The sequence below is a fragment of the Erythrolamprus reginae genome, chromosome 5, assembly GCF_031021105.1.
Source record: "Erythrolamprus reginae isolate rEryReg1 chromosome 5, rEryReg1.hap1, whole genome shotgun sequence".
Lineage (NCBI taxonomy): Eukaryota > Metazoa > Chordata > Lepidosauria > Squamata > Dipsadidae > Erythrolamprus > Erythrolamprus reginae.
The window spans coordinates 114,503,436-114,528,469 of NC_091954.1; the positions used below are offsets into that span (position 1 = coordinate 114,503,436).

Sequence of the window (25,034 nt, forward strand, 5' to 3'; positions counted from 1 at the left end):
GTTCAGTTCTGGAGGACCTCACCTACAAAAAGATATTTACAAAATTGAACGGGTCCAAAGACGGGCTACAAGAATGGTGGAAGGTCTTAAGCATAAAACGTATCAGGAAAGACTTGATGAACTCAATCTGTATAGTCTGGAGGACAGAAGGAAAAGGGGGGACATGATCGAAACATTTAAATATATTAAAGGGTTAAATAAGGTCCAGGAGGGAAGTGTTTTTAATAGGAAAGTGAACACAAGAACAAGGGGACACAATCTGAAGTTAGTTGGGGGAAAGATCAAAAGCAACATGAGAAAATATTATTTTACTGAAAGAGTAGTAGATCCTTGGAACAAACTTCCAGCAGATGTGGTAGATAAATCCACAGTAACTGAATTTAAACATGCCTGGGATAAACATATATCCATCCTAAGATAAAATACAGAAAATAGTATAAGGGCAGACTAGATGGACCATGAGGTCTTTTTCTGCCGTCAGACTTCTATGTTTCTATGTTTCTAGTGTTGTTATTGTTGTGAGCCGCCCCAAGTCTTCAGAGAGGGGCGGCATACAAATCTAATATATTAGATACATAATTATAATTATAATAACAATAACAATAACAACAACAACTATTATTATTATTATTATTATTATTATTATTATTATTATTATTATTATTATTATTATTATTATTATTATGTCAGTACAACACAGCAAACGAGATCACTATGCTGGATTTTGTATTTCATCACCAGTCGGGCGCTTCCCAAGCACCTAGGACTGCGTGATGTAGCGGCGAATTATGTTTGCCAATCCCAGTAAAGCGGCCTTTTGCAATTGACAGATGGAGATTTTGTCAATTCCGATGGTTTTCAAATGTCCGCTGAGATCCTTTGGTACTGCGCCCAGCGTGCCAAGTACCACTGGGATCACTTTCACGGGCTTAGGCCAGAGTCATTGCAGCTCGATTTTTAGATCTTCGTATTTCACTAATTTCTCCAGTTGCTTCTCCTCAATTCTGCTGTCTCCTGGGATTGCGATGTTGATGATCCATACTTTCTTTTTCTCCACGATCACAATGTCTGGTGTGTTATGCTTCAGAATTCGGTCAGTCGGAAGCCGGAAATCCCACAGTAGTTTTGCTTGCTCATTTTCGACCACTTTTTCGGGCTTATGATCCCACCAGTTCTTTGCCACTGGTAAATGGTAGTTCCGGCACAAGTCCCAGTGGATCATCTGTGCCACAGCATCATGTCTATGCTTGTAGTCAGTCTGTGCGATCTTTTTGCAGCAGCTGAGTATGTGATCGATTGTTTCATCTGTTTCTTTACAGAGTCTGCACTTTGGATCGTCTGTTGATTTTTCAATTCTGGCTTTGACAGCATTTGTTCTAATGGCCTGTTCTTGTGCCGCCAGTATTAGTCCTTCTGTCTCCTTTTTGAGTGTTGTTGTTGTTGTTTTTATTATTATTATTATTATTATTATTATTATTATTATTATTATTATCATCATCATCATCATCATCATCATCATCATCATCATTACTGCCTGCGCATGCCACCTTCCCACTGGCCCATCTCCTCTCCACTCCCGTTCCCCATTTGGACTTACGTGCAGGAGTAATGCGTGTACTTAAGCCATGCCTCTCCGACTGCTTCTCAAACATGAGTTCACTGCGGGACTTAATGGTGAAATATTCCTCCGCTTTGACAATGTAACCCACTGAGCTAGAACGCCGGATCAGAAAGCCATCCTGGGGCGGGGAGTCGCTCTCCGCTGGCTTGGACATGCGCAGGAAGCGAGGGAGTATATCCAGGAAGAACTGCGGATAGAAGGAGAGGAAGGGGGAAAGTGATTTCCGACATACAAGTCATTTTCTAAATTTTATTTGATTTTATTTATTCAAGGAACAGTTGCAAGCCCTACATGGCATGGGACCAGATTACTTACGGGACCGCCTTCTGCTGCATGAATCCCAGCGACCAGTTAGGTCCCACAGAGTCGGCCTTCTCCAGGTCCCGTCAACTAGACAATGTCGCTTGGTGGGGCCTAGGGGAAGGGCCTTCTCTGTGGGGGGCCCGGCCCTCTGGAATCAGCTCCCCTCGGAGATTCATGTTGCCCTACCCTCCCTGCCTTCCATAAGAGTCTAAAGACTCATCTATGCCGCCAAGCCTGGGGTCATTAGATTGTATACCCTGGCCAATGAATGGCTTGTTTGAATGGACATGTGTGTATGCTAATAGGCTTTTTAGTTTTTTAAATGTATTTCTTAATTTTAAATGTAATTAGTTATATAGACCTGACTAGACTAGACTAGACTAGAATAGACTAGACTAGACTAGACTAGAATAGAATAGAATAGAATAGAATAATATAGAATTCTTTATTGGCCAAGTGTGATTGGATACACAAGGAATTTGTCTTTAATGCAGATGCTCTCAGTGTACAGTACATAAAAGAAAAAGAGACATTTGTCAAGAATCATGTGGTACAACACTTAACGATTGTCATAGGGGTCAAATAAGCAATGAAGAAACAATCAATATTAATAAAAATCTTAGGATACAAGCAACAAGTTACAGTCATACAGTAATAAGTGGGAGAAAATGGGTGAAAGGAATGATGAGAAAAAACTAGTAGAAATAGAAGTGCAGACTTAGTAAAAAATTTGACAGTGTTGAGGGAATTATTTGTTTAGCAGAGTGATGGCATTCGGGAAAAAACTGTTCTTGTGTCTAGTTGTCTTGGTGTGCAGTGCTCTGTAGCAACGTTTTGAGGGTAGGAGTTGAAACAGTTTGTGTCTAGGATGCCAGGGGTCAGTAAATATTTTCCCCACCCTCTTTTTGACCCCTGCAGTATACAGGTCCTCAATGGAAGGCAGGTTGGCAGCCATTGTTTTTTCTGCAGTACAATGAACAGTATTTTGATGTATACTGTTTTTATATACTGTAAGCCTCCCTGAGTCCTCGAAGAGGGGCGGCATTTAAATTTAATAGATAATAATAATAATAATAATAATAATAATAATAATAATAATGATAATGATAATGATAATGATAATGATAATAATAATAATCGACATCGCAATCCCAGGAGACAGCAGAATTGAGGAGAAGCAGCTAGAGAAATTAGTGAAATACGAAGATCTAAAAATCGAGCTGCAATGACTCTGGCATAAGCCCGTGAAAGTGGTCCCAGTGGCATAGTTCCCTCTAAGCTGAGCAGTGAGCAATCGCTCACTTAAAAATCATCCTCAACTCAGAGTTTTCCAAACCTGCCCAGAAGCCGAGAGGGAACGAGTGAGAGGGAAGGAGACAGAGAGGAAGAGAGGAAGAGAGAGAAACAGATAGAAAAAAGAGAGGAAGGAAAAGAGAAAGAAAAAGAATGGGAGTAAGGAAGAGAGAAAGAAAATCAAAATCTAGTTTGAAACTAGCTCAACTATTTAAGTGGCATTTTGATATTGATAGAGTTGCCCTATTATGAGCTCACTGTTATAGACACACAGTACAGTATTTTATTTTGAAATTCTCTGAGACAAAACAGGGTGGGTTTTTTGTTTGTTTGTTTGTTTATTGTTTCTGTGCCGCCCAGTCCCGAAGGGACTGCCGCTCAGACACTATACTTTTCCGCCCACCCCCCAAAAAATTAGAGGGAACACTGCCCAATGGTACTTGGCACTCTGGGCGCAGTACCAAAGGATCTCAGCGGACATTTGAAAACCATCGGAATTGACAAAATCTCCATCTGTCAATTGCAAAAGGCCACTTTACTGGGATCGGGAAACATAATTCGCCGCTAAATCACGCAGACCTAGGTGCTTGGGAAGCGCCCGACTGGGGATGAAATACGAAATCCAGCATAGTGATCTCGTTTGCTGTGTTGTATTGACATAATAATAACAATAATAATAATAATAATAATAACAGCAACAACAACAACAACAACAACAACTATCATTATCATTATTACTTGAAGGTTATCTCTATTTTGGATCGTTCCTCCTGCCTTACCTCTTTCGTCCATTCCGACAAGATGTGGGTGCTGGGGCTCCGAAAATGAATGTTGAGCTGCACGGAGCATGCCACTACCACCGCAGTCACCAGAAGCATGACGAAGAGAAGGTACCTATCAGTGACATACATGACCATTTGTAAAATAGCAATAGCACTTAAACTTGCATACACCTATTTTAATCCATAAATGAATGGCGAGATATCAATCAAACCAGGATTTCTCAATCTGGCCCACTTTTAGATATGTGAACCAACTCCCAGAATTCCCCAGCCAGCATGGAATTCTGGAAGTTAAAGTCCACACATCTCCAAGTTGTTAAGGTTGAGAAACACTAGTCTAAACCAAATCACTCATGGCTTTGATGAAATCTCATTTCAGTAGAGTAGAGTAGAGGAGAGGAGAGGAGACTAAACTAAACTAGACTAGACTAGACTAGACAAGAATAGACTAGACAAGAATAGAATAGAATAGAATAGAATAGAATTGAATAACAGAGCTAGAAAGGACTTTGGAGGTCATCTGGTCAAACCCCCCTGCTAAAGCAGGAGAACTCTAAACCATTTATATAGAAACATAGAAGACTGATGGCAGAAAAAGACCTCATGATTCATCTAGTTTAGTTTAGTTAGTTTAGTTTAATCAGATTTGTATGCCGCCCCTCTCCGCAGACTCGGGGCGGCTCACAGCAATAACAATACAATGTAAAACAAATCTAATATTTAAGTTAATTTTAAAAACACTACAAATTAAAACCAATCATACATACTAGCTGTTCTGTCTGGGTTCCCCCAGACCTCAACACCAACTGGAAAAAACAGCCAGACACTCTGGTAAAAGCCAAAAGTATTTTATAACTGGAAAAAATAAGCACAGAGGAAAACCTGTTCTTCCCAACAGACAGGATATAATACGGTACAGCAGGGTCCTGATGTCCAGACAATACAGCAAGCTTCTTGCTGGCACCCCCCCCCCCCCCAAGGTTTCAATAGTCAAAGGCACAAACCAGGATTCCAAGACGCCAAAGTTCACAGTCAGGTCCCACGACTCTCAAAGATAAAACTCCACAAGCCAGGAAGGGTGGGTCTGCCTTTTAGCCTTTCCCAAGAGCACCACACCCAAACCCAGCTGTTGCCACTTTAATGCTGAAAGTATTTAGCCAATTGATTCCGTCTCTGAGTAGCTCTTCGTTGTCGCAGATCAATTATGGCTTGTGCACTTTCCTCTAAGGAATCCAGGCTGCTTGCTGGGGAGAGCTCCCCCTGGTGGGACTCTGGCTGTCCTCCCTCTTCTTCAGCCTGGGATTCCTCCTCCTCGTCTGTCTGCACCTCCTGTTCCTCAGCCTCTCCCTCTGAGCTGGAAACCGACAGAAGGTCAGCTGTTCCCGGAGGGGCCTCAGACGGAACCACAACACTAGCGTACCATGCATAAATTTTATAAGCCTAGGGGGAAGGAACATGTCAATTCCCCCATGCCTGACGACAGAGGTGGGTTTTAAGGAGCTTACGAAAGGCTAGGAGGGTGGGGGCAACTCTGATATCTGGGGGGAGTTGGTTCCAAAGGGTCGGGGCCGCCACAGAGAAGGCTCTTCCCCTGGGTCCCGCCAAACGACATTGTTTAGTTGACGGGACCCGGAGAAGGCCAACTCTGTGGGACCTAATCGGTCGCTGGGATTCGTGCAGCAGAAGGCGGTCCCGAAGATATTCTGGTCCAGTGCCATGAAGGGCTTTATAGGTCATAACCAACACTTTGAATTGTGACCGGAAACTGATCGGCAACCAATGCAGACTGCGGAGTGTTGGTGTGACATGGGCATATTTAGGAAAGCCCATGATTGCTCTCGCAGCTGCATTCTGCACGATCTGAAGTTTCCGAACGTTTTTCAAAGGTAGCCCCATGTAGAGAGCGTTACAGTAGTCGAGCCTCGAGGTGATGAGGGCATGAATGACTGTGAGCAGTGACTCCCGGTCCAAATAAGGCCGCAACTGGTGCACCAGGTGAACCTGGGCAAACGCCCCCCTCGCCACAGCTGAAAGATGTTTCTCTAATGTGAGCTGTGGATCGAGGAGGACGCCCAAGTTGCGAACCCTCTCTGAGGGGGTTAGTGACTCCCCCCCCAGGGTGATGGATGGACAGATGGAATTGTCCTTGGGAGGCAAAACCCACAGCCTCTCCGTCTTATCCGGGTTGAGCTTGAGTCTGTTGACACCCATCCAGACCCCAACAGCCTCCAGGCACCGGCACATCACTTCCACTGCTTCGCTGACTGGACAAGGGGTGGAGATGTAAAGCTGGGTATCATCTGCATACTGATGATACCTCACCCCATGCCCTTGGATGATCTCACCCAGCGGTTTCATGTAGATATTAAATAGTAGGGGGGAGAGGACCGACCCCTGAGGCACCCCACAAGGGAGTAACCTAGAGGTCGACCTCTGACCCCCCACTAACACCGACTGCGACCGACCAGAGAGGTAGGAAGAGAACCACTGAAGGACAGTGCCTCCCACTCCCAACCCCTCCAGCCGGCGCAGAAGGATACCATGGTCGATGGTATCGAAAGCCGCTGAGAGGTCAAGAAGCACCAGGACAGAGGATAAACCCCTGTCCGGGCCCGCCAGAGATCATCCACCAGCGCGACCAAAGCAGTTTCAGTGCTGTAGCCGGACCTGAATCCTGACTGCTGAGGACCTAGATAATCGGCTTCTTCCAAGGACCGCTGGAGCTGGAGCGCCACCACCTTCTCAACAACCTTCCCCATAAAGGGAAGGTTGGAGACTGGTCGATAGTTATTGAGAATGGCTGGGTTCAGGGAAGGCTTCTTGAGGAGGGGGCGCACAAGTGCCTCCTTGTAGGGATCCGGGAAGGACCCCTTCCCCAAAGAAGCGTTGACAATCTCCTGGACCCAGCTCCGTGTCACCTCCCTGCTGGCCGAAACCAGCCATGAGGGACACGGATCCAGTAAACAGGTGGCGGAACTCACAGCTCCAATGGCCTTGTCCACTTCATCAGGTGTCACCAGATCAAACTCTTCCCAGACAGGTGGACAAGTACGTGCCCCAGTCACCTCAACTGACTCGTTGTCTGCCCTTATACTATTTCCTGTATTTTATCTTAGGATGGATATATGTTTATCCCAGGCATCTTTAAATTCAGTTCCTGTGGATTTACCAACCTCGTCTGCTGGGAGTTTGTTCCAAGCATCTACTACTCTTTCAGTCAAATAATATTTTCTCATGTTGCTTTTGATCTTTCCCCCAACTAACTTCAGATTGTGTCCCCTTGTTCTTGTGTTCACTTTCCTATTAAAAACACTTCCCTCCTGAACCTTATTTAACCCTTTAACATATTTAAATGTTTCGATCGTGTCCCCCCTTTGCCTTCTGCCCTCCAGACTAGACAGATTGAGTTCATGAAGTCTTTCCTGATACGTTTTATACTTAAGACCTTCCACCATTCTTGTAGCCCGTCTTTGGACCCATTCAATTTGATCAATATCTTTTTGTAGGTGAGGTCTCCAGAACTGGACATAATATTATTCCAAATGGGGTCTCACTAGCGCTGTATATAGCGGGATCACAATCTCCCTCTTCCTGCTTGTTATACCTCTAGCTATGCAGCCAAGCATCCTACTTGCTTTTCCTACCGCCCGACCACACTGCTCACCTATTTTGAGACTGTCAGAAATCACTACCCCTAAATCCTTCTCTTCTGAAGTTTTTGCTAACACAGAGTCAGTCAAATGGCTGTCCAGTGACGAAACCCTCCAGTGACGAAGCATCCACAACTTCTGGAGGCAAGCCATTCCCCTGGTTAATTGTTCTAACTGTCAGGAAATTTATCCTTAATTCTTGGTTGCTTCTCTCCCTGATTAGTTTCCATCCATATAAAAATCTAGGTAAGAAATGATGGCCGTTGCCCTCAAAAACCTCTGAAGGCTCCAAAATCAGGGAGTTTTACTTAAGATCGGAATAGACTTACTTGCCAATGAGGGGGATGGCGACGGAGGTGGCCGGGAGGCGCTGAGAAATCAGCAGCAGGAAGACAGACTGAGCCAAGAGGATGGAGATTGCCAAAGTCATCTTCTCGCCACCTGGAGGGCAAGAGGAGAACTGAAGCTCGGAAGATCTGCACCCATTTTTCACACCTAAGTTCTACCTCCATTTTTCAACCATCGATAAGTCTTTTTCTTTTATCTTCACTGTTAATCTGCCCATTTCTACACAATCCAGTAATTTTTTTTAATTACAGTAATACCTCGTCTTACGGACATAATTGGTTCTGGGAGGAGGCTCGTAAGGCGAAAAGTTCATAAGACGAAACAATGTTTCCAATAGAAAACAATGTAAAATCAATTAATGCGTGGAAGCAAAAAAAAAAAAATCACAAAAACGGCACTCCGCTGGGCGCCGCCGCCCGGCTGTCACCTTTTGAAACAGCCGGGCACTTCTCAACGTTCTCCCAAACGCCGAACCTGGAGGTTCGGCAAAAGTTTGGGTTCAGCGTTCAGGTTCGGGGGGCCACCGAGAAGCCCCGCCGCCCGGCTGTCACCTTGCCAGAAGAGCCACAGAGCTGTTGGCCAGTCGGGAGGCTCAAACGGAGGTGGGAAATCTCAATAGGGAATTCCATGGGCGGAGCTTTGACATCATGGAGAAGTCTTTCCTGGAGGGGCTTCTCGGCGGCCTCCCGAACGCCGAACCCAGAGGTTCAGCAAAAGTTTGGGTACGGCGTTCGGGGGAACGCCGAAAAGCCCCCCAGCTGTTTCAAAAGGTGACAGCCAGGCGGCGGCACTTTTCGGCGGCCTTACGAACCCGAACACAGAACCCGAACTTTTGCCGAACTTCCGGGTTCATCGTTCGGGCGGCAGGTTCGTAAGGCGAAAAAAGTTCGTAAGAAGAGACAAAAATTTTCCGAACCCCGGGTTCGTATCTCAAAAAGTTCGTATGATGAGGGGTTCGTATCACGAGATACTAATGTATATCTTTTCCGCAGGTGTTTCCTTGCTTTTCCTTTATTGATTTGATTTGATTTGATTTGATTTGATTTGATTTGATTTGATTTGATTTGATTTGATTTGATTTGATTTGATTTGATTTGATTTGATTTGATTTGATTTGATTTGATTTGATTTGATTTGATTTGATTTGATTTGATTTGATTTGATTTGATTTGATTTGATTTGATTTGATTTGATTTGATTTGATTTGATTTGATTTGATTTGATTTGATTTGATTTGATTTGATTTGATTTGATTTGATTTGATTTGATTTGTATGCCGCCCCTCTCCACAGACTCGGGGCGGCTTACAACAACAAAACAGTATACAATAAACAAATCTAATATTTAAAAAATATCTAAAACCCCATTATTTTAAAAAACATACAACACAAGCATACCATACATAACACTATATAAGCCTGGGGGAGATGTCTCAATTCCCCCATTCCTGACGGCAGAGGTGGGTTTTAAGGAGCTTGCGAAAGGCAAGGAGGGTGGGGGCAATCCTAATCTCCGGGGGGAGTTGGTTCCAGAGGGTCTGGGCCGCCACAGAGAAGGCTCTTCCCCTGGGTCCCGCCAGACGACATTGTTTAGTTGACGGGAGCCGGAGAAGGCCAAATCTGTGGGACCTAAACGGTCGCTGGGATTCGTGCGGCAGAAGGCGGTCTCGGATATATTTTAGCCCGATGTCATGAAGGGCTTTATAGGTCATAACCAACACTTTGAATTGTGACTGGAAACTGAGAGGCAACCAATGCAGACTGTGGAGTGTTGGTGTGACATGGGCATACCTAGGGAAGCCCATGATTGCTCTCGCAGCTGCATTTTGCATGCTGAAGTTTCCGAACACTCTTCAAAGGTAGCCCCACGTAGAGAGCATTACAGTAGTCGAACCTCGAGGTGATGAGGACAAATTACCTATCTTTTCTGTAGGCGTTTCCTTACTTGTCCAATGTTAACATAGAAACATAGAAGACTGACGGCAGAAAAAGACCTCATGATCCATCTAGTCTGCCCTTATACTATTTTCTGTATTTTATCTTAGGATGGAACTATGTTTATCCCAGGCATGTTTCAATTCAGTTACTGTGGATTTACCAACCACGTCTTCTGGAAGTTGTGTGAATACAATTCTTGCTGCTGTTAAGCCATTCAATATCTAGTATACATTCTCTTTGTATAATATATTTATGATATTATGCCTAACCGAAACTGTTCTGGCTTAGAATCTATATGCTGTCTTAACAACATATGCATTTTTGCTGAAATACCTTTTGCTTTCGGGCATGGCCACCATATCTGATAGTATGTGCCTGGTTTTTTTATTATTATATACTGCTCCAAAAAATAAAGGGAACACTCAAAGAACACATCCTAGATCTGAATGAATGAAATATTCTCATTGAATACTTTGTTCTGAACAAAGTTGAACGTGCACCACAGCATGTGAAATTGATTGACATGTGTGCACGAGATTTTGGCCGGAGATGCAGAGTTCCACAATGCAGTTGCATTTTTGCTACCGGTGCGCAGTATGGCCCATACCAGATAGCAACCCGATACTGCTGTGCATAGATAGGCATAACTGGACATTAGCAGGAAGTCTCGGATGCTAAAAAAAGGGGCCTCTTACTGTCAGCTGGCAAGTAGAAGACGAGGATGATCATGAAGGCGATGAGGATGCAAGGCGTGACTATGTTGATGATGTAAAAGAGAGGTTTGCGCTTAATGATGAGGTAGAAGGTGATGTCCTGGTGCTTGATGCTGTCTCGAGGGACGAGCGGGTCGATGTTTTTGCGAACCGGTCGGTGAATAATCTCCCATTCACCATTGCCTGATGGTGGCAGAGAGAGGGGAAGGAGAGGGAGGGAGAGGGGGGAGAGGAGAGAGAGAGAGAAGGGAAAGAGGAGAGAGAGAGAAAGAGAGAAGAGGGAGAAAGAGAGAAAGGAGAGGAGAGACAGAGAAGAGAGAGAAAGAGAAGAGAGGAGAGAGGAGAAAAAGAAACAAGATGGAGAGAATAGAGAGAAGAAAGAGAAAGAGAAGAGAAAGGGGGAGTAGAGACAGAGAAGAGATAAAAGAGAGTGAAGAGAGAAATGGAAAGAAGAGAGAGGAGGGAGAAAGAGACAGAGAGAGAAAGGAGAGGAGAGACAGAGAAGAGAGAGAAAGAGAAGAGAGGAGAGAGGAGAAAAAGAAACAAGATAGAGAGCGAGGAGAGAGAGAAGACAGAGAGAAGAGAGAGAGAGAGAAAGGAGAGACAGAGAAGACACAGAGAGAAGTCAGAGAAAGAGAAGAGAGGAAAGAGAGGAAAAAGAAAGAGAGAAGAAAAAGAAACAAGAGAGAGAGAATAGAGAGAAGACAGAGAAGAGAAAGGGGGAGTACAGACAGAGAAGAGATAAAAGAGAGTGAAGAGAGAAATGGAAAGAAGAGAGAGGAGGGAGAAAGAGACAGAGAGAGAAAGGAGAGGGGAGAGACAGAAAACAAGAGGCGAGAGAGAAAGAGTAGAGAGAAAGAAAGAAAGAAGAAAGAGAGGACAGAGAGAGAGGAGAGACAGAAAACAGAGAAAAGGACGAGAGAGAGGAGAGAGAGAAGACAGAGAAAGAGAAGAGGGGGGAGAGACAGAGGAGATAAAAGAGTGAAAAGAGAAAGAGAAAGAAGAGACAGAGGAGAGAGAGAAGACAGAGAAAAGAGAGAAGAGAAAAGGAGAGAAACGAGAGAGGAGAGACAGAAAACAACAGACAAGAGAGAAAGAGTGGAGAGAAAGCAAGAAGAAAAACAAGAGAGGGGACAGAGAGAGAGAAAGGAGAGAGAAGAGACAGAAAACAAAAAAGAGAAAAAGACGAGAGAGGAGAGAGAGGAGACAGAGGGAAGAGAGATAGAGAAAGAAAGATGAGAGACAGAAAACAGAGAAGAGATGAGAGAGAGAGTGGAGAGCGAGAGAAAAGAAAGAGAAGAGAAAGGAGAGAGGAGAGACGGAGAAGAGTGAAGAGAAAGAGAGAAGAGAATGAGGAGAGAGAGGAGAGAGAGAAAGGAGAGAGAAGTGACAGAGAACAGAGAAAAGATAAGAGAGAGTGAAGAGAGAAAGAAAGAGAAAGGAGAGAGGACAGAGAAGAGAAAGAGAGGAGAGAGAGAGAAAGAAGAGAGAGAGAGAAAGAAGAGAGACAATGTGAGCCATGAAGCAGCTTAAAGAGGCTATCCCACTGGCCTTTCCCAACCATTCCCATAATCCCCAGGAAAATTTGAAGTCCAATAAATGTGCAAATTCAGAATAGAGCTGAGACTTGGAGGTATTCTAGTCCAACTCCCTGCTTATCCGGGGTCTCAAAACTTGGCAACTTTAAGACTTGTGGACCTCAACTTTCAGAATTGCTATGCTGGCTGGAGAATTCTGGGAGTTGAAGTCCACAAGTCTTAAAGTTGCCAAGTTTGAAGACCTCTGCTCTATACCATTGCAAGCAAGTGGCTATTCAGTCTCTGAAGACCTTGTGATGGACCACCCACGACTATCCTCCCTACTCTGTGTTCTGTCGGGCTCTCTGATAGGAGCCTCCCGAAAATTCAAGGATACAAATTTCAGACACACACACGTTTGAAAATTCAAAACAATGTTCTTTATCGCAAAAGTCAAAATAAACTAAGCACTCTTTTTGTATTGCAAAGAGCACTCTTCCCAAAACAACCGGGTAATCTGTACAATGTCCCTTAAGCAGTCATTAGGTACTTAGCCAGCAGCTGTGGAGAAACTTCACACCCCTTCTTCTTCCAACGAAGGGAGACACACACACACACACTGCTCTGCTTTGGTTTCAAAGGCGTGAAAAAGCAACAAAGTCCAGCACACAAGATTCCTGACGAAACTGCAACAGATATTCTTCCACAACGGCCAAACCCACATGCTGCTATTTATAGCAGCAGCCCTAATTACTGGAGCCTCACCCAAACACAGGTGACCTCCCTTATTTCCTGTAATATAGAAACATAGAAACATAGAAGTCTGACGGCAGAAAAAGACCTCATGGTCCATCTAGTCTGCACTTATACTGTTTTCTGTATTTTATCTTCGGATGGATATATGTTTATCCCAGGCATGTTTAAATTCAGTTACTGTGGATTTATCTACCACGTCTGCTGGAAGTTTGTTCCAAGGATCTACTACTCTTTCAGTAAAATAATATTTTCTCATGTTGCTTTTGATCTTTCCCCCAACTAACTTCAGATTGTGTCCCCTTGTTCTTGTGTTCACTTTCCTATTAAAAACACTTCCCTCCTGGACCTTATTTAACCCTTTAATATATTTAAATGTTTCAATCATGTCCCCCCTTTTCCTTCTGTCCTCCAGACTATACAGATTGAGTTCATTAAGTCTTTCCTGATAAGTTTTATGCTTAAGACCTTCCACCATTCTTGTAGCCCGTCTTTGGACCCATTCAATTTTGTCAATATCTTTTTGTAGGTGAGGTCTCCAGAACTGAACACAGTATTCCAAATGTGGTCTCACCAGCATTCTATATAGCGGGATCATAATCTCCCTCTTCCTGCTTGTTATACCTCTAGCTATGCAGCCAAGCATCCTACTTGCTTTCCCTACCGCCTGACTGCACTGTTCACCCATTTTGAGACTGTCAGAAATCACTACCCATAAATCCTTCTCTTCTGAAGTATTTGCTAACACAGAACTGCCAATGCAATACTCAGATTGAGGATTCCTTTTCCCCAAGTGCATTATTTTACATTTGGAAACATTAAACTGCAGTTTCCATTGCTTTGACCATTTATCTAGTAAAGCTAAATCATTTACCATATTACAGACGCCTCCAGGAATATCAACCCTATTGTGTTATTACTTGGTCTCTTCTACGCATAATTCTGCGCTTGCGTGGGTCCAAAATGTCATCATCTGAAGCTATAGAAGATAAGGGAGATTGACTGCCTTGGCTGTGTGCCAAGCCCTCCTCTGCCGAGTCACTCCCACCTTCTTCTTCGTCCGAGGAAACTAAACTCTGCACGGATTCTGTCGGCAATAACACAGGCCTGTGACATGTTGAAGTTTCCCCTGTATCCACCTCCCCATTCCCTGGGGCAGGAGGTGGGGCAGAGACAACCACATCACTCTGGGTCCAGCCACGGGTGGTATTTGCCAGTTCTCTGAAGTACTCAAAATTTCAGCTACTTGAAAACCTCGGGTTGGAGCTTGTACCACCCAGCCTCTTGTGGCTGCACTTGCAAAACCAGACTTAAGCCGACCGTGGCTTGTGCGATATGAAAGCCACAGCAGCCTGCAAACATGGCTTACTTGTGGAACCTGCTGGGTCGATGATGATCCATTCCACCAGATAATGGCGCTCGGTCCCTTCCTCTTTTTTGGACATGATCTGCAGGTCGATTTCATTGGCGTTGTACTTCAGGGAACTGGTGAAGACAGAGAGAAATCCTTGTTACACCTGGACTGCCAAAGTAAGATTTATTTCATTTATTCATTTATTAGATTTGCATGCCACCCCTCTCCGTAGACTCGGAACGGCTCACAACAGAAACAATACAAATCCAATACTTAAAAACACTTTAATATAAAAGACAATCATGCATCCAGTTCTGGTCACCACACTTCAAAAGAGACATTGAAACTCTGAAGAAGGTGCAGAAAAGAACATCCAAAATGATTAGGGGACTCGAAACCAAGACTTACGAAGAGAGACTGCGGGAACTGGGCATGGATAGCCTAGAGAAAAGGAGGGCCAGAGCGGACACGATAGCAGTCTACAGGTATACGAGGGGTTGCCAGAGAGAGGAGGGGGTCACTTTATTCTCCAGAGCACCAGAGGGCCGGACGAGGAACAACGGCTGGAAGCTGACCAAGGAGAGATTCAACCTACAAGTACGAAGAACTTCCTGACGGTCAGAACGATCAACCAGTGGAACAATCTACCAGCGGAGGTTGTGAACTCCCCAACTCTGGACACTTTGAAGAGGAGATTGGACTGCCACTTGGCTGGGGTGCTTTAGGATTCCTGCTCAGGCAGGGGGTTGGACTTGATGACCTGCATGGTCCCTTTCAACTCTAACAATCAATCAATCAATCAATCAATCCATCCATCCATCCATCCATCCATCCATACATACATACATACATACATACATACATACATACATACATACATAAATCTCATACATCACACTTTCTGCAATTGCCCAAACAGCCATGGATTGTTCAGAAGCATAGAAAGATAGAAGACTGACGGCAGAAAAAGACCTCATGCTCCATCTAGTCTGCCCTTATACTATTTCCTGTATTTTATCTTAGGATGGATATATGTTTATCCCAGGCATGTTTAAATTCAGTTACTGTGGATTTATCTACCACGTCTGCTGGAAGTTTGTTCCAAGGATCTACTACTCTTTCAGTAAAATAATATTTTCTCATGTTGCTTTTGATCTTTCCGCCAACTAACTTCAGATAGGACTGCATGATAGGATGGGATGGAGTGGAATGGGGTGGAATGGAAGAGTAGAGTAGAGTGGAATAAGAATTATTAGAATTGGAATTGGAATTAGGAACATAGAAAAATACTGTAGAAGATTGACGGCAGAAAAACACCTCCTGGTCCATCCTCCTGGCCCTTATACTATTTCCTGTATTTTATCTTAAAATGGATATATGTTTATCCCAGGCATGTTTACATTCAGTTCCTGTGGATTGACCAACCACGTCTCCAAGCCTCTACTACTCTTTCCGTAAAATAATATTTTCTCACTTTGCTTCTGATCTTTTCCCCAACTAACCTCAGATTGTGTCCCCTTGTTCTTATGTTCACTTTCCTATTAAAAAACACCTCCCTCCTTAACTTTATTTAACCCTTTATCATATTTAAATAATAATAATAACAACAATATTATTAATAATAATATTATTAATAATAATAATATTAATAATAATAATAATTATTATTATTATTATTAATAATAATAATAATATTTATTAGATTTGTATGCCCCCCCCCTCCGAGGACTCGGGGCGGCTCACAACAATAATAAAAACAATGTTACAGCGAAAGAAATCTAATATTAAAAGAAGCATATAAAACCCTATCATATTTAAAACCAAACAACACATACATACCAAACATAAAATATAAAACGCCGGGGTGTTGTAATCATAGGTTTTAAGCACTGAAATTTGGAAATAAAATATTGCTGGAGAGTGATGTTTTAAGCCTAAATTATGTGCTGAATAAAATCTTTATTCGAATGTGTCTCAGCTGTTTCGATCATGTCCCCCCTTTCCCTTCTGTCCTCCAGACTAGACAGATTGAGTTCATTGAGTATTTCCTGATACGTTTTATGCTGAAGACCTTCCACCATTTAGAATTATTAGTATTAGAATTTATGGAATGGAATTCAAAATGGAATGGGACAGGATGGAAAAGAGGAGAAGAGACTGGAAAGGATAGACTAGAATAGAGTACAGCAGAGTATGGAAAATGAGTATCTCCTGCTGAAATGTGAAACCCTAAAAATGGCTAAACACCTATGTTGCAGTGAAAGGTGTAAGGAACAGGTATGTGGTAGAAGGGTGTGGCCAACGCTGTGGCATTATGGAGTTCCCTATGTTCCGCTGGGGAATCCCGACATCCGTGCTGCAACTGGGTCGGAACCACCTTGGGGACTGTGCAGTGAATAAATAAAATGAATATAAAATAAGAAGAACGAAGGAAGGAAGGAAGGAAGGAAGGAAGGGAAAAGGAATGGAATGGAATAGAAATGAATTAGAAATGGAAATGGAATAGAAATGGAATAGAAAATGGATAGGATAGGATAGAATGAAGGAAAAAGAATGGAATGGAGTGGAATAGAATATAAAAATGGATAGGATAGGATAGGATAGGATAGAATGGAGGAAGGAAGGAAGGAAGAAAGAAAGGAAGGAAGGAAGGAAGGAGGAGGGGAGAGGGGAGGAAGAGAAGAAGAAGAAGATGAAGAAGCAGATGATGAATAAGGAGAAGAGTAAAGAAAATAGAAAGAAAAAGGAAGGAAGGAAGGAGGAGGGGGAGGGGGGAGGAAGAGAAGAAGAAGATGAAGAAGAAGATGAAGAAGAAGATGAATGAGAAGAGTAAAGAAAAAAGAAAGAAAAATGAAGGAAGGAAAGGGGAGGGGGGGAGGAAGAGAAGAAAAAGATGATGAAGAAGATGATGAATAAGGAGAAGAGTAAAGAAAAAAGAAAGAAAAAGGAAGGAAGGAAGGAAGGGGGAGGGGGAGGGGGGAGGAGGAGGAGGAGGAGAAGAAGAAGAAAAAGACGAAGAAGAAAAAGACGAAGAAGAAAAAGAAGAAGAGGGGAAGGGGGAAAGGAAGAAAAAAGAAAGAAAGAAAGAAAAACGAAAGAAAGAAAGAAAGAAAGAAAGAAAGAAAGAAAATAATACACACCAACATACAAAGAGAACACTCTAAGGGAAGGCTCAATGGACCCCTGGCACTTTTGCTGCTGTCAATTTCCTATGTTTTCTACATGTTTTTCAACCTTGGCAACTTGAAGATATGTGGACTTCAATTCCCAGAATTCCCCAGCCAGCTTACCAGAACTTCAGGCTACAATTCTGCCAGTCGAAGGGGAAGTAATTGACATTGATGGGGCAGGCAGTGCGGAAGATGGCAGGAGGCAGCCAGTAGACGCCTCCATTGGGGTACACCAGTATATTGGCACTGTACGTGATCTCAAAGTTTCCGTCGTTGCTAAGAAAAGGAAAAAAAAGATACACAAGAGTGAGCAATGGTTCTTCCCAGCTGGATCTTGGCAGCTTCCTCAATTCCATCTCATGCAGCTTTTTCAACCCAGTCCTTCCTGGCAGTCTGGGAGTCAAGTTCCTGTCAACGACTACTTCAGCTTCAACCACAACAACACACGAGCACACCGCAGATTACAAATTTAAAGTAAACCGCTCCAAACTCAACTGCAGGAAATGGAACTCACTACCTGACTCTGTAGTAACCCTCAAAACGTTACCTTAGACTGTCCACTGTTGACCTCTCCCGATTCCTAAGAGGTCAGTAAGGGGTGTGCAAAAGTGCACCAGACTGCCCCCCGTCCCCTGTCCTAATGTTTCTCTCTTACTAGTATCATGTATATTGTTATATCTTTGTATGCTACCAATACATACTTGACAAAACAAATAAATAAAATAAATAAATCCCAATCCCATTTTCTGGACCCATAATACCATGTGGCCCAGGTAAAGTTTACAGAAACAAGAGTTTTAGAAATACAGAGTGATAGATAGATAGATAGATAGATAGATAGATAGATAGGTAATAGATAGATAGATAGATAGATAGATAGATAGATAGATAGGTAATAGATAGATAGATAGATAGATAGATAGATAGATAGATAGGAGATAGATAGGAGATAGATAGATAGATAGATAGATAGATAGATAGATAGATAGATAAGAGATAGATAGATAGATAGATAGATAGGTAATAGATAGATAGATAGATAGATAGATAGATAAGAGATAGATAAGAGATAGATAGATAGATAAGAGATAGATAGATAGATAGATAGATAGGTAATAGATAGATAGATAGATAGATAGATAGATAGATAAGAGATAGATAAGAGGTAGATAGATAGATAGATAGATAAGAGATAGATAGATAGATAGATAGATAATAGATAGATAGATAGATAGATAGATAGATAGATAGATAGATAGATAAGAGATAGATAGATAGATAGGTAATAGATAGATAGAAAGATAGGTAATAGATAGATAGATAGATAGATAGATAGATAGATAAGAGATAGATAAGAGATAGATAGATAGATAGATAGATAGATAAGAGATAGATAGATAGATAGATAGATAGATAGATAGATAGATAGATAGATAGATAAGAGATAGATAGATAGATAGATAGATAGGTAATAGATAGATAGATAGATAGATAGATAGATAGATAGGTAATAGATAGATAGATAGATAGATAGATAATAGATAGATAATAGATAGATAGATAGATAGATAGATAAGAGATAGATAGATAGATAGATAAGAGATAGATAAGAGATAGATAGATAGAGAGAGAGATAAATAGAGATAGATAGATAGATAGACAGACAGACAGACAGACAGACAGACAGACAGACAGACAGACAGACAGATAGATAGATAGATAGGTAATAGATAGATAGACAGATAGATAGATAGATAGATAGATAGATAGATAGGTAATAGATAGATAGATAGATAGATAGATAGATAGATAGGTAATAGATAGATAGATAGATAGATAGATAGATAGATAGATAGACAGACTTGTTTCTGTTTTTTCTGTTTGTTTTCTTTAAAAAAATTGTCCAATTTTTTTTTTAAAAAAAGCTTACTTGTTCTCCAGAACAATGTCCGGCCGCCACAGCATCTTCGGCCGGAGACGAAGCACTCCGATCCCTCCGTACTCCGTCGCGTTCCATTTCAGCCGATAATCATTCCAGGTCTGCAAACCAAAATGCTGGGGTCAGGGGCCAGGGCAGGGATGGCAAATCTTGCTTCTGTGTGTGTACGTGCCCACATCCCTTCACTCTCTCCCCATGGAGGCGCACCACCCCACGATGACCCTCACGCACGCGCACAGGCCTTACTGAAGCCTGGTACGTGAAACAAATACCCAAATGGGCAAACCGGAAGTTCAGAAAACGCATTTCCGGTTTGTTTATTCTGCAGTTTTTTGCACTCCAGGGCTTCAGGAAGCTTCCCTGAACCCTCTGCAGGGCAAAGACAGCACAACGGCAAACCGGAAGTGTGTTTTTCTGAATACCGGTTTGTCCATTGAGCTTTTTTTTGTTTTGCCTTTGGGGCTTCAGGAAGATTCGAGTCCTCGGAGAGGGGTGGCATACAAATCTAATAAATTATTATTATGATTGTGATTGTGATTGTGATTGTGATTATGATTATAGAAACATAGAAGACTGACGGCAGAAAAAGACCTCATGGTCCATCTAGTCTGCCCTTATACTATTTTCTGTATTTTATCTTAGGATGGATCTATGTTTATCCCAAGCATGTTTAAATTAAGTTCCTGTGGATTTATCTACCACGTCTGCTGGAACTTTGTTCCAAGCATCTACTACTCTTTCAGTAAAATAATATTTTCTCACATTGCTTTCGATCTTTCCCCCAACTAACTTCAGATTGTGTCCCCTTGTTCTTGTGTTCACTTTCCTATTAAAAACACTTCCCTCCTGGACCTTATTTAACCCTTTGACATATTTAAATGTTTCGATCCTGTCCCCTCTTTTCCTTCTGTCCTCCAGACTCTACAGATGGAGTTCATGAAGTCTTTCCTGATACGTTTTATGCTTAAGACCTTCCACCATTCTTGTAGACCCTCTTTGGACCCGTTCAATTTTGTCAATATCTTTTTGTAGGTGAGGTCTCCAGAACTGAACACAGTATTATTCCAAATGTGGTCTTACCAGCGCTCTATATAGTGGGATCACAATCTCCCTCTTCCTGCTTGTTATACCTCTAGCTATGCAGCCAAGCATCATACATGATGATTATGATTATGGTTATGGTTATGGTTATGGTTATGATTATGATTATGATTATGATTATGATTATGATTATGATTATGATTATGATTATGATTATGATTATGATTATGATTATGATTATGATTATGATTATGATTATGATTATGATTATGATTATGATTATGATTATGATTATGATTATGATTATGATTATGATTATGATTATGATTATGATTATGATTATGATTATTCCCTGAAGTGTCCGGAGTGTGAAATGGCCTTTCCCAAGACCGAAAATCAGCTGGCTAGTGCACGCATGCATGCTGGAGCCGACACAGGGCAAAGTCTCGTGTGCCATCCGATATGGCTCCGCGTGCCACTTGTGGCAAGTGTGCCCTAGGTTCACCGTCATGGGACTAGGGGTTAAGGATCAGGGGTTAGGGGTCAGGGTTCGACAATTCACTCAGATCCCTCAGGCCTCCAAAGCCATCTCTTGGCCATCTTAAACCATCTGGGAGAAACAAGGCAACTCACATGCTCAAGCCAGGCATTAGTCGTGAGTGTTTCATCTGCTTCTTTCTGTAACAACAAGCAAGGAAAGATGGTTAGACCTTCCAGCTTTCGAAAAGAAGAGAAAACTCTGGGTTTGACCCAATTTTATGCACTTTCACTGCCGCTGTTTTAAGGGAATCGCTTAAGATTCCTAGAGAGGCCCCACGGAGGCTTCTCCCCACCATTTCCAGCCATGTTTCCTTCCAAGAGATTCCTAGAGAGGCCCCACAGAGGCTTCTCCCTGCCTTTTCCAGCCCTGTTTCCTCCCAGGAGATTCCTAGAGAGGCACACAGAGGCTTCTCCCCACTTTTTACGGCCCTGTTTCCTGCCAGGAGATTCCTAGGGAGGCCCACGGAGGCTTCTCCCCGCCTTTTCCAGCCCTGTTTCCTCCCAGGAGATTCCCAGAGAGGCCCCACGGAGACTTCTCCCCGCCTTTTCCAGCCCTGTTTCCTCCAAAAAGATTCCTATAGAGGCCCCACAGAGGCTTCTCCCCGCCTTTTCCAGCCCTGTTTCCTCCCAGGAGATTCCTAGAGAGGCCCCACAGAGGCTTCTTCCCACATTTTCCAGCCCTGTTTCCTCCCAAGAGATTCCTAGAGAGCCTCCACAAAGGCTTCTCCCCGCTTTTTCCAGCCCTGTTTCCTCCCAGGAGATTCCTAGGGAGGCCCCATGGAGGCTTCTCCCTGTCTTTTCCAGCCGTGTTTCCTCCCAGGAGATTCCCAGAGTGGCCCCACGGAGGCTTCTCCCCGCCTTTTCCAGCTCTGTTTCCTCCCAAGAGATTCCTAGAGAGGCCCCACAGAGGCTTCTCCCCGCCTTTTCCAGCCCTGTTTCCTCCCAAGAGATTCTTAGAGAGGCCCCAAAGAGGCTTCTCCCCGCCTTTTCCAGCCCTGTTTCCTCCCAGGAGATTCCCAGAGAGGCCCCACGGAGACTTCTCCCCGCCTTTTCCAGCCCTGTTTCCTCCAAAAAGATTCCTATAGAGGCCCCACAGAGGCTTCTCCCTGCCTTTTCCAGCCCTGTTTCCTCCCAGGAGATTCCTAGAGAGGCCCCACGGAGGCTTCTTCCCACATTTTCCAGCCCTGTTTCCTCCCAAGAGATTCCTAGAGAGCCTCCACAAAGGCTTCTCCCCGCTTTTTCCAGCCCTGTTTCCTCCCAGGAGATTCCTAGGGAGGCCCCATGGAGGCTTCTCCCTGTCTTTTCCAGCCGTGTTTCCTCCCAGGAGATTCCCAGAGTGGCCCCACGGAGGCTTCTCCCCGCCTTTTCCAGCTCTGTTTCCTCCCAAGAGATTCCTAGAGAGGCCCCACAGAGGCTTCTCGCCGCCTTTTCCAGCCCTGTTTCCTCCCAAGAGATTCTTAGAGAGGCCCCAAAGAGGCTTCTCCCCGCCTTTTCCAGCCCTGTTTCCTCCCAAGAGATTCCCAGAGAGGCCCCACGGAGGTTTCTCCCCGCCTTTTCCGGTTACAGTTTCGGAGGCTCGGGTTTGTAAGTGGAAAATGGTTCTTGAGAAGAGGCAAAAAAATGTTGAACACCTGGTTCTTATCTAGAAAAGTTCATAAGTAGAGGCGTTCTTAGGTAGAGGTACTACTCTAAAGAGTTGTAGTTGAATCCACATTGGCCGCTTGTATTTTACAATGACAACATCGGGATAGATTTGATCTTTTTTTTTTCTTTTTTTTTTTGAAAATCTCTTTATTAATTTTTCTTATATCATTCCCATCACATATTATTTTGAATTACAGATTATACATATTCTCAGTTAACATTCTGACAGTAAGTTTTGACCGGTTTCATTTCATTATATACATTGTATTTCATATTTTTAAATTCTAAAATCTATTTCGTTCATTAATTATGCACGGTAACTGTAGGTCGTTTCAATTGTACTGTTGTTTCATATTATGTTGCTTTTATGTTCTCTTTTGAACCCATTCGTGCCATTTTTCCCATGTTCTTTTTGATTCTATTAATTTATTTCCCTTAATTGAGTTCGTGAATTCGTCCATCTCTACACATGCATATATCTTATCTATAATTAAATCTTCCGTTGGTATCTGATCACTTTTCCAGAGTTGTGCTATCGCAATTCTCGTGGCGGTGTTTATATGTGTTGTGAGGAGCATTGTTTGTTTTGAATAATGTTTTCTCCAAACTCCTAAAAGCATAGCTTCCGGTGTGAGTTCTATTTCCTCTTTCGTAATCTCTGTGAGCCAAGTATGGGTTATTGTCCAAATTTTTTGTATCATGGGGCAGGACCACCACATATGGAAAAATGTACCTCTTTCCTTTTTACACTTCCAACACGAGTCTGATAATGTTGGGTGGATCTTTGCTAATCTCGCCGGTGGGAGGTACCATCTGTAGAATAATTTGTAATAGTTTTCCTTATATGCTGCCGAAAGGGTTATTTTGGATATTGTGGTCCATGTTCTTTCCCAGTCGGCAATATGGATGGCGTGTTGCAGATTTTTTTCCCACGCTATCATTGGTGTTTTGGTCGTATCTTTTATTCTTTCCTGTTCTAAAAGTATTTGGTATATTCTGCTTATTTGTTTGTTTTCATTTCCTATCAGAATCTTATCTAATGGGTTCATAGATTTTTGAATACCGGGTGTTTGATTGTCTTTTTTAAATCTGGATTCTATTTGGGCGTATGTCCACCAATCCATTTTATGATTTAATCTTTCCAGTTCTTGTCTAGATTTGAGTTCCCCGTTTGGGTGTAATATGTCTCTGTACTGGATGGTTTTGGCTATGTCGATCAAATTTGGGTAGATGATGGCTTCCATAGTGGAAAGCCATCTTGGAATTTTGTCGTAGTGTTTATTTTTAATTTCGTACCAGGTTTTTAGTAGTGATTTACGGATCAAGTGCCTGTCAAATATAGTTTGTTTTTGCAATTTATCTTTCCATAAATGTGCATGCCAGCCTGTTTGTAAGTCATGGCCTTCTAATACAAGTATTATCTTATTTTTTAAGATTTGATCTTTTTGACCTCCCCCCTTGATGGACAGCCCTGGTCGATAATGGACGAAGGGCACGTTACTTACCAGGGAGACCAGGTTCGAAAGCGTCAGAGCCAGGTAGATGGTCACCGTTTCATTCTTGGACATCACCGGACGCAGTGTACTGTCGTATCCCCTCTCCTCGAAAAGAAGGTGGATCAGCTCTTCCTCCATGTTTACACCCAGGGCACCTGCAAGGACGGGGAAAGAAGATGTTGGAAGGGCTGGTGCACTTATAAAGCCCTACATGGCTTTATAGATTATTTTCATAGAAACATAGAAGATTGACGGCAGAAAAAGACCTCATGGTCCATCTACTCTGCCCTTATACTATTTCCTGTATTTTATCTTACAATGGATATATGTTTATCCCAGGCATATTTACATTCAGTTACTGTGGATTTACCAACCACGTCTGCTGGAAGTTTGTTCCAAGCATCTACTACTCTTTCAGTAAAATAATATTTTCTCATGTTGCCTTTGATCTTTCCCCCAACTAACTTCAGATTGTGTCTGAACCTCTTCTGCCTCACATGTCCCAGCAACAGGTTAAGTCACACAGAGTCGGCCTTCTCCGGGTCCTGTCGGCCAAACAATGCCAACTGGTGGGTCCGCGGAGAAGAGCCTTCTCTGTTGCGGCCCCGGTCCTCTGGAACCAACTCCCTCCAGAGCTCCGTAACCCCCTCCCCTCTCCTCGCCTTCTGAAAGGCATTAAAAACACATCTATGCTGGCAGGCCTAGGGTCGTAAGTGATAGTCTTCGCTCCGGCCTGTAGTGTGAATGAGGGATGGCTGATTGTTTTTATACTGGGTTTTTTATTTCTTGTAACTTTTTAATTGTTTCGTACTGCTTTTATTTTGTCTATATTTTATCCTGGTAAGCCGCCCTGAGTCCACGAGGAGAAGGGCCGCCTATAAATCAATCAGTCAGTCAATCAATCAATCAATCAAACGAACAAAAAACAAACAA

The 25,034-nt window shown here is 42.9% G+C and overlaps 1 protein-coding gene across 1 annotated transcript in view; it reads right to left on the minus strand.

Moving 5' to 3' along the window:
* LOC139168630 (acetylcholine receptor subunit delta-like) overlaps positions 1–24,239 on the minus strand; it is a 32,474-nt gene extending 8,235 nt beyond the window's left edge. The window contains exons 1-9 of the mRNA XM_070754252.1: positions 24,111–24,239; positions 21,055–21,099; positions 19,372–19,481; positions 17,562–17,717; positions 14,287–14,402; positions 10,630–10,830; positions 7,979–8,090; positions 3,997–4,111; positions 1,598–1,808 (exon numbers count right to left, since the gene is read on the minus strand). Coding sequence (XP_070610353.1) covers positions 1,598–1,808; positions 3,997–4,111; positions 7,979–8,090; positions 10,630–10,830; positions 14,287–14,402; positions 17,562–17,717; positions 19,372–19,481; positions 21,055–21,099; positions 24,111–24,239 — 1,195 coding nt within the window. The remainder of the gene's footprint in view (positions 1–1,597; positions 1,809–3,996; positions 4,112–7,978; positions 8,091–10,629; positions 10,831–14,286; positions 14,403–17,561; positions 17,718–19,371; positions 19,482–21,054; positions 21,100–24,110) is intronic.
* Between the last annotated feature and the right edge of the window lie 795 nt (positions 24,240–25,034).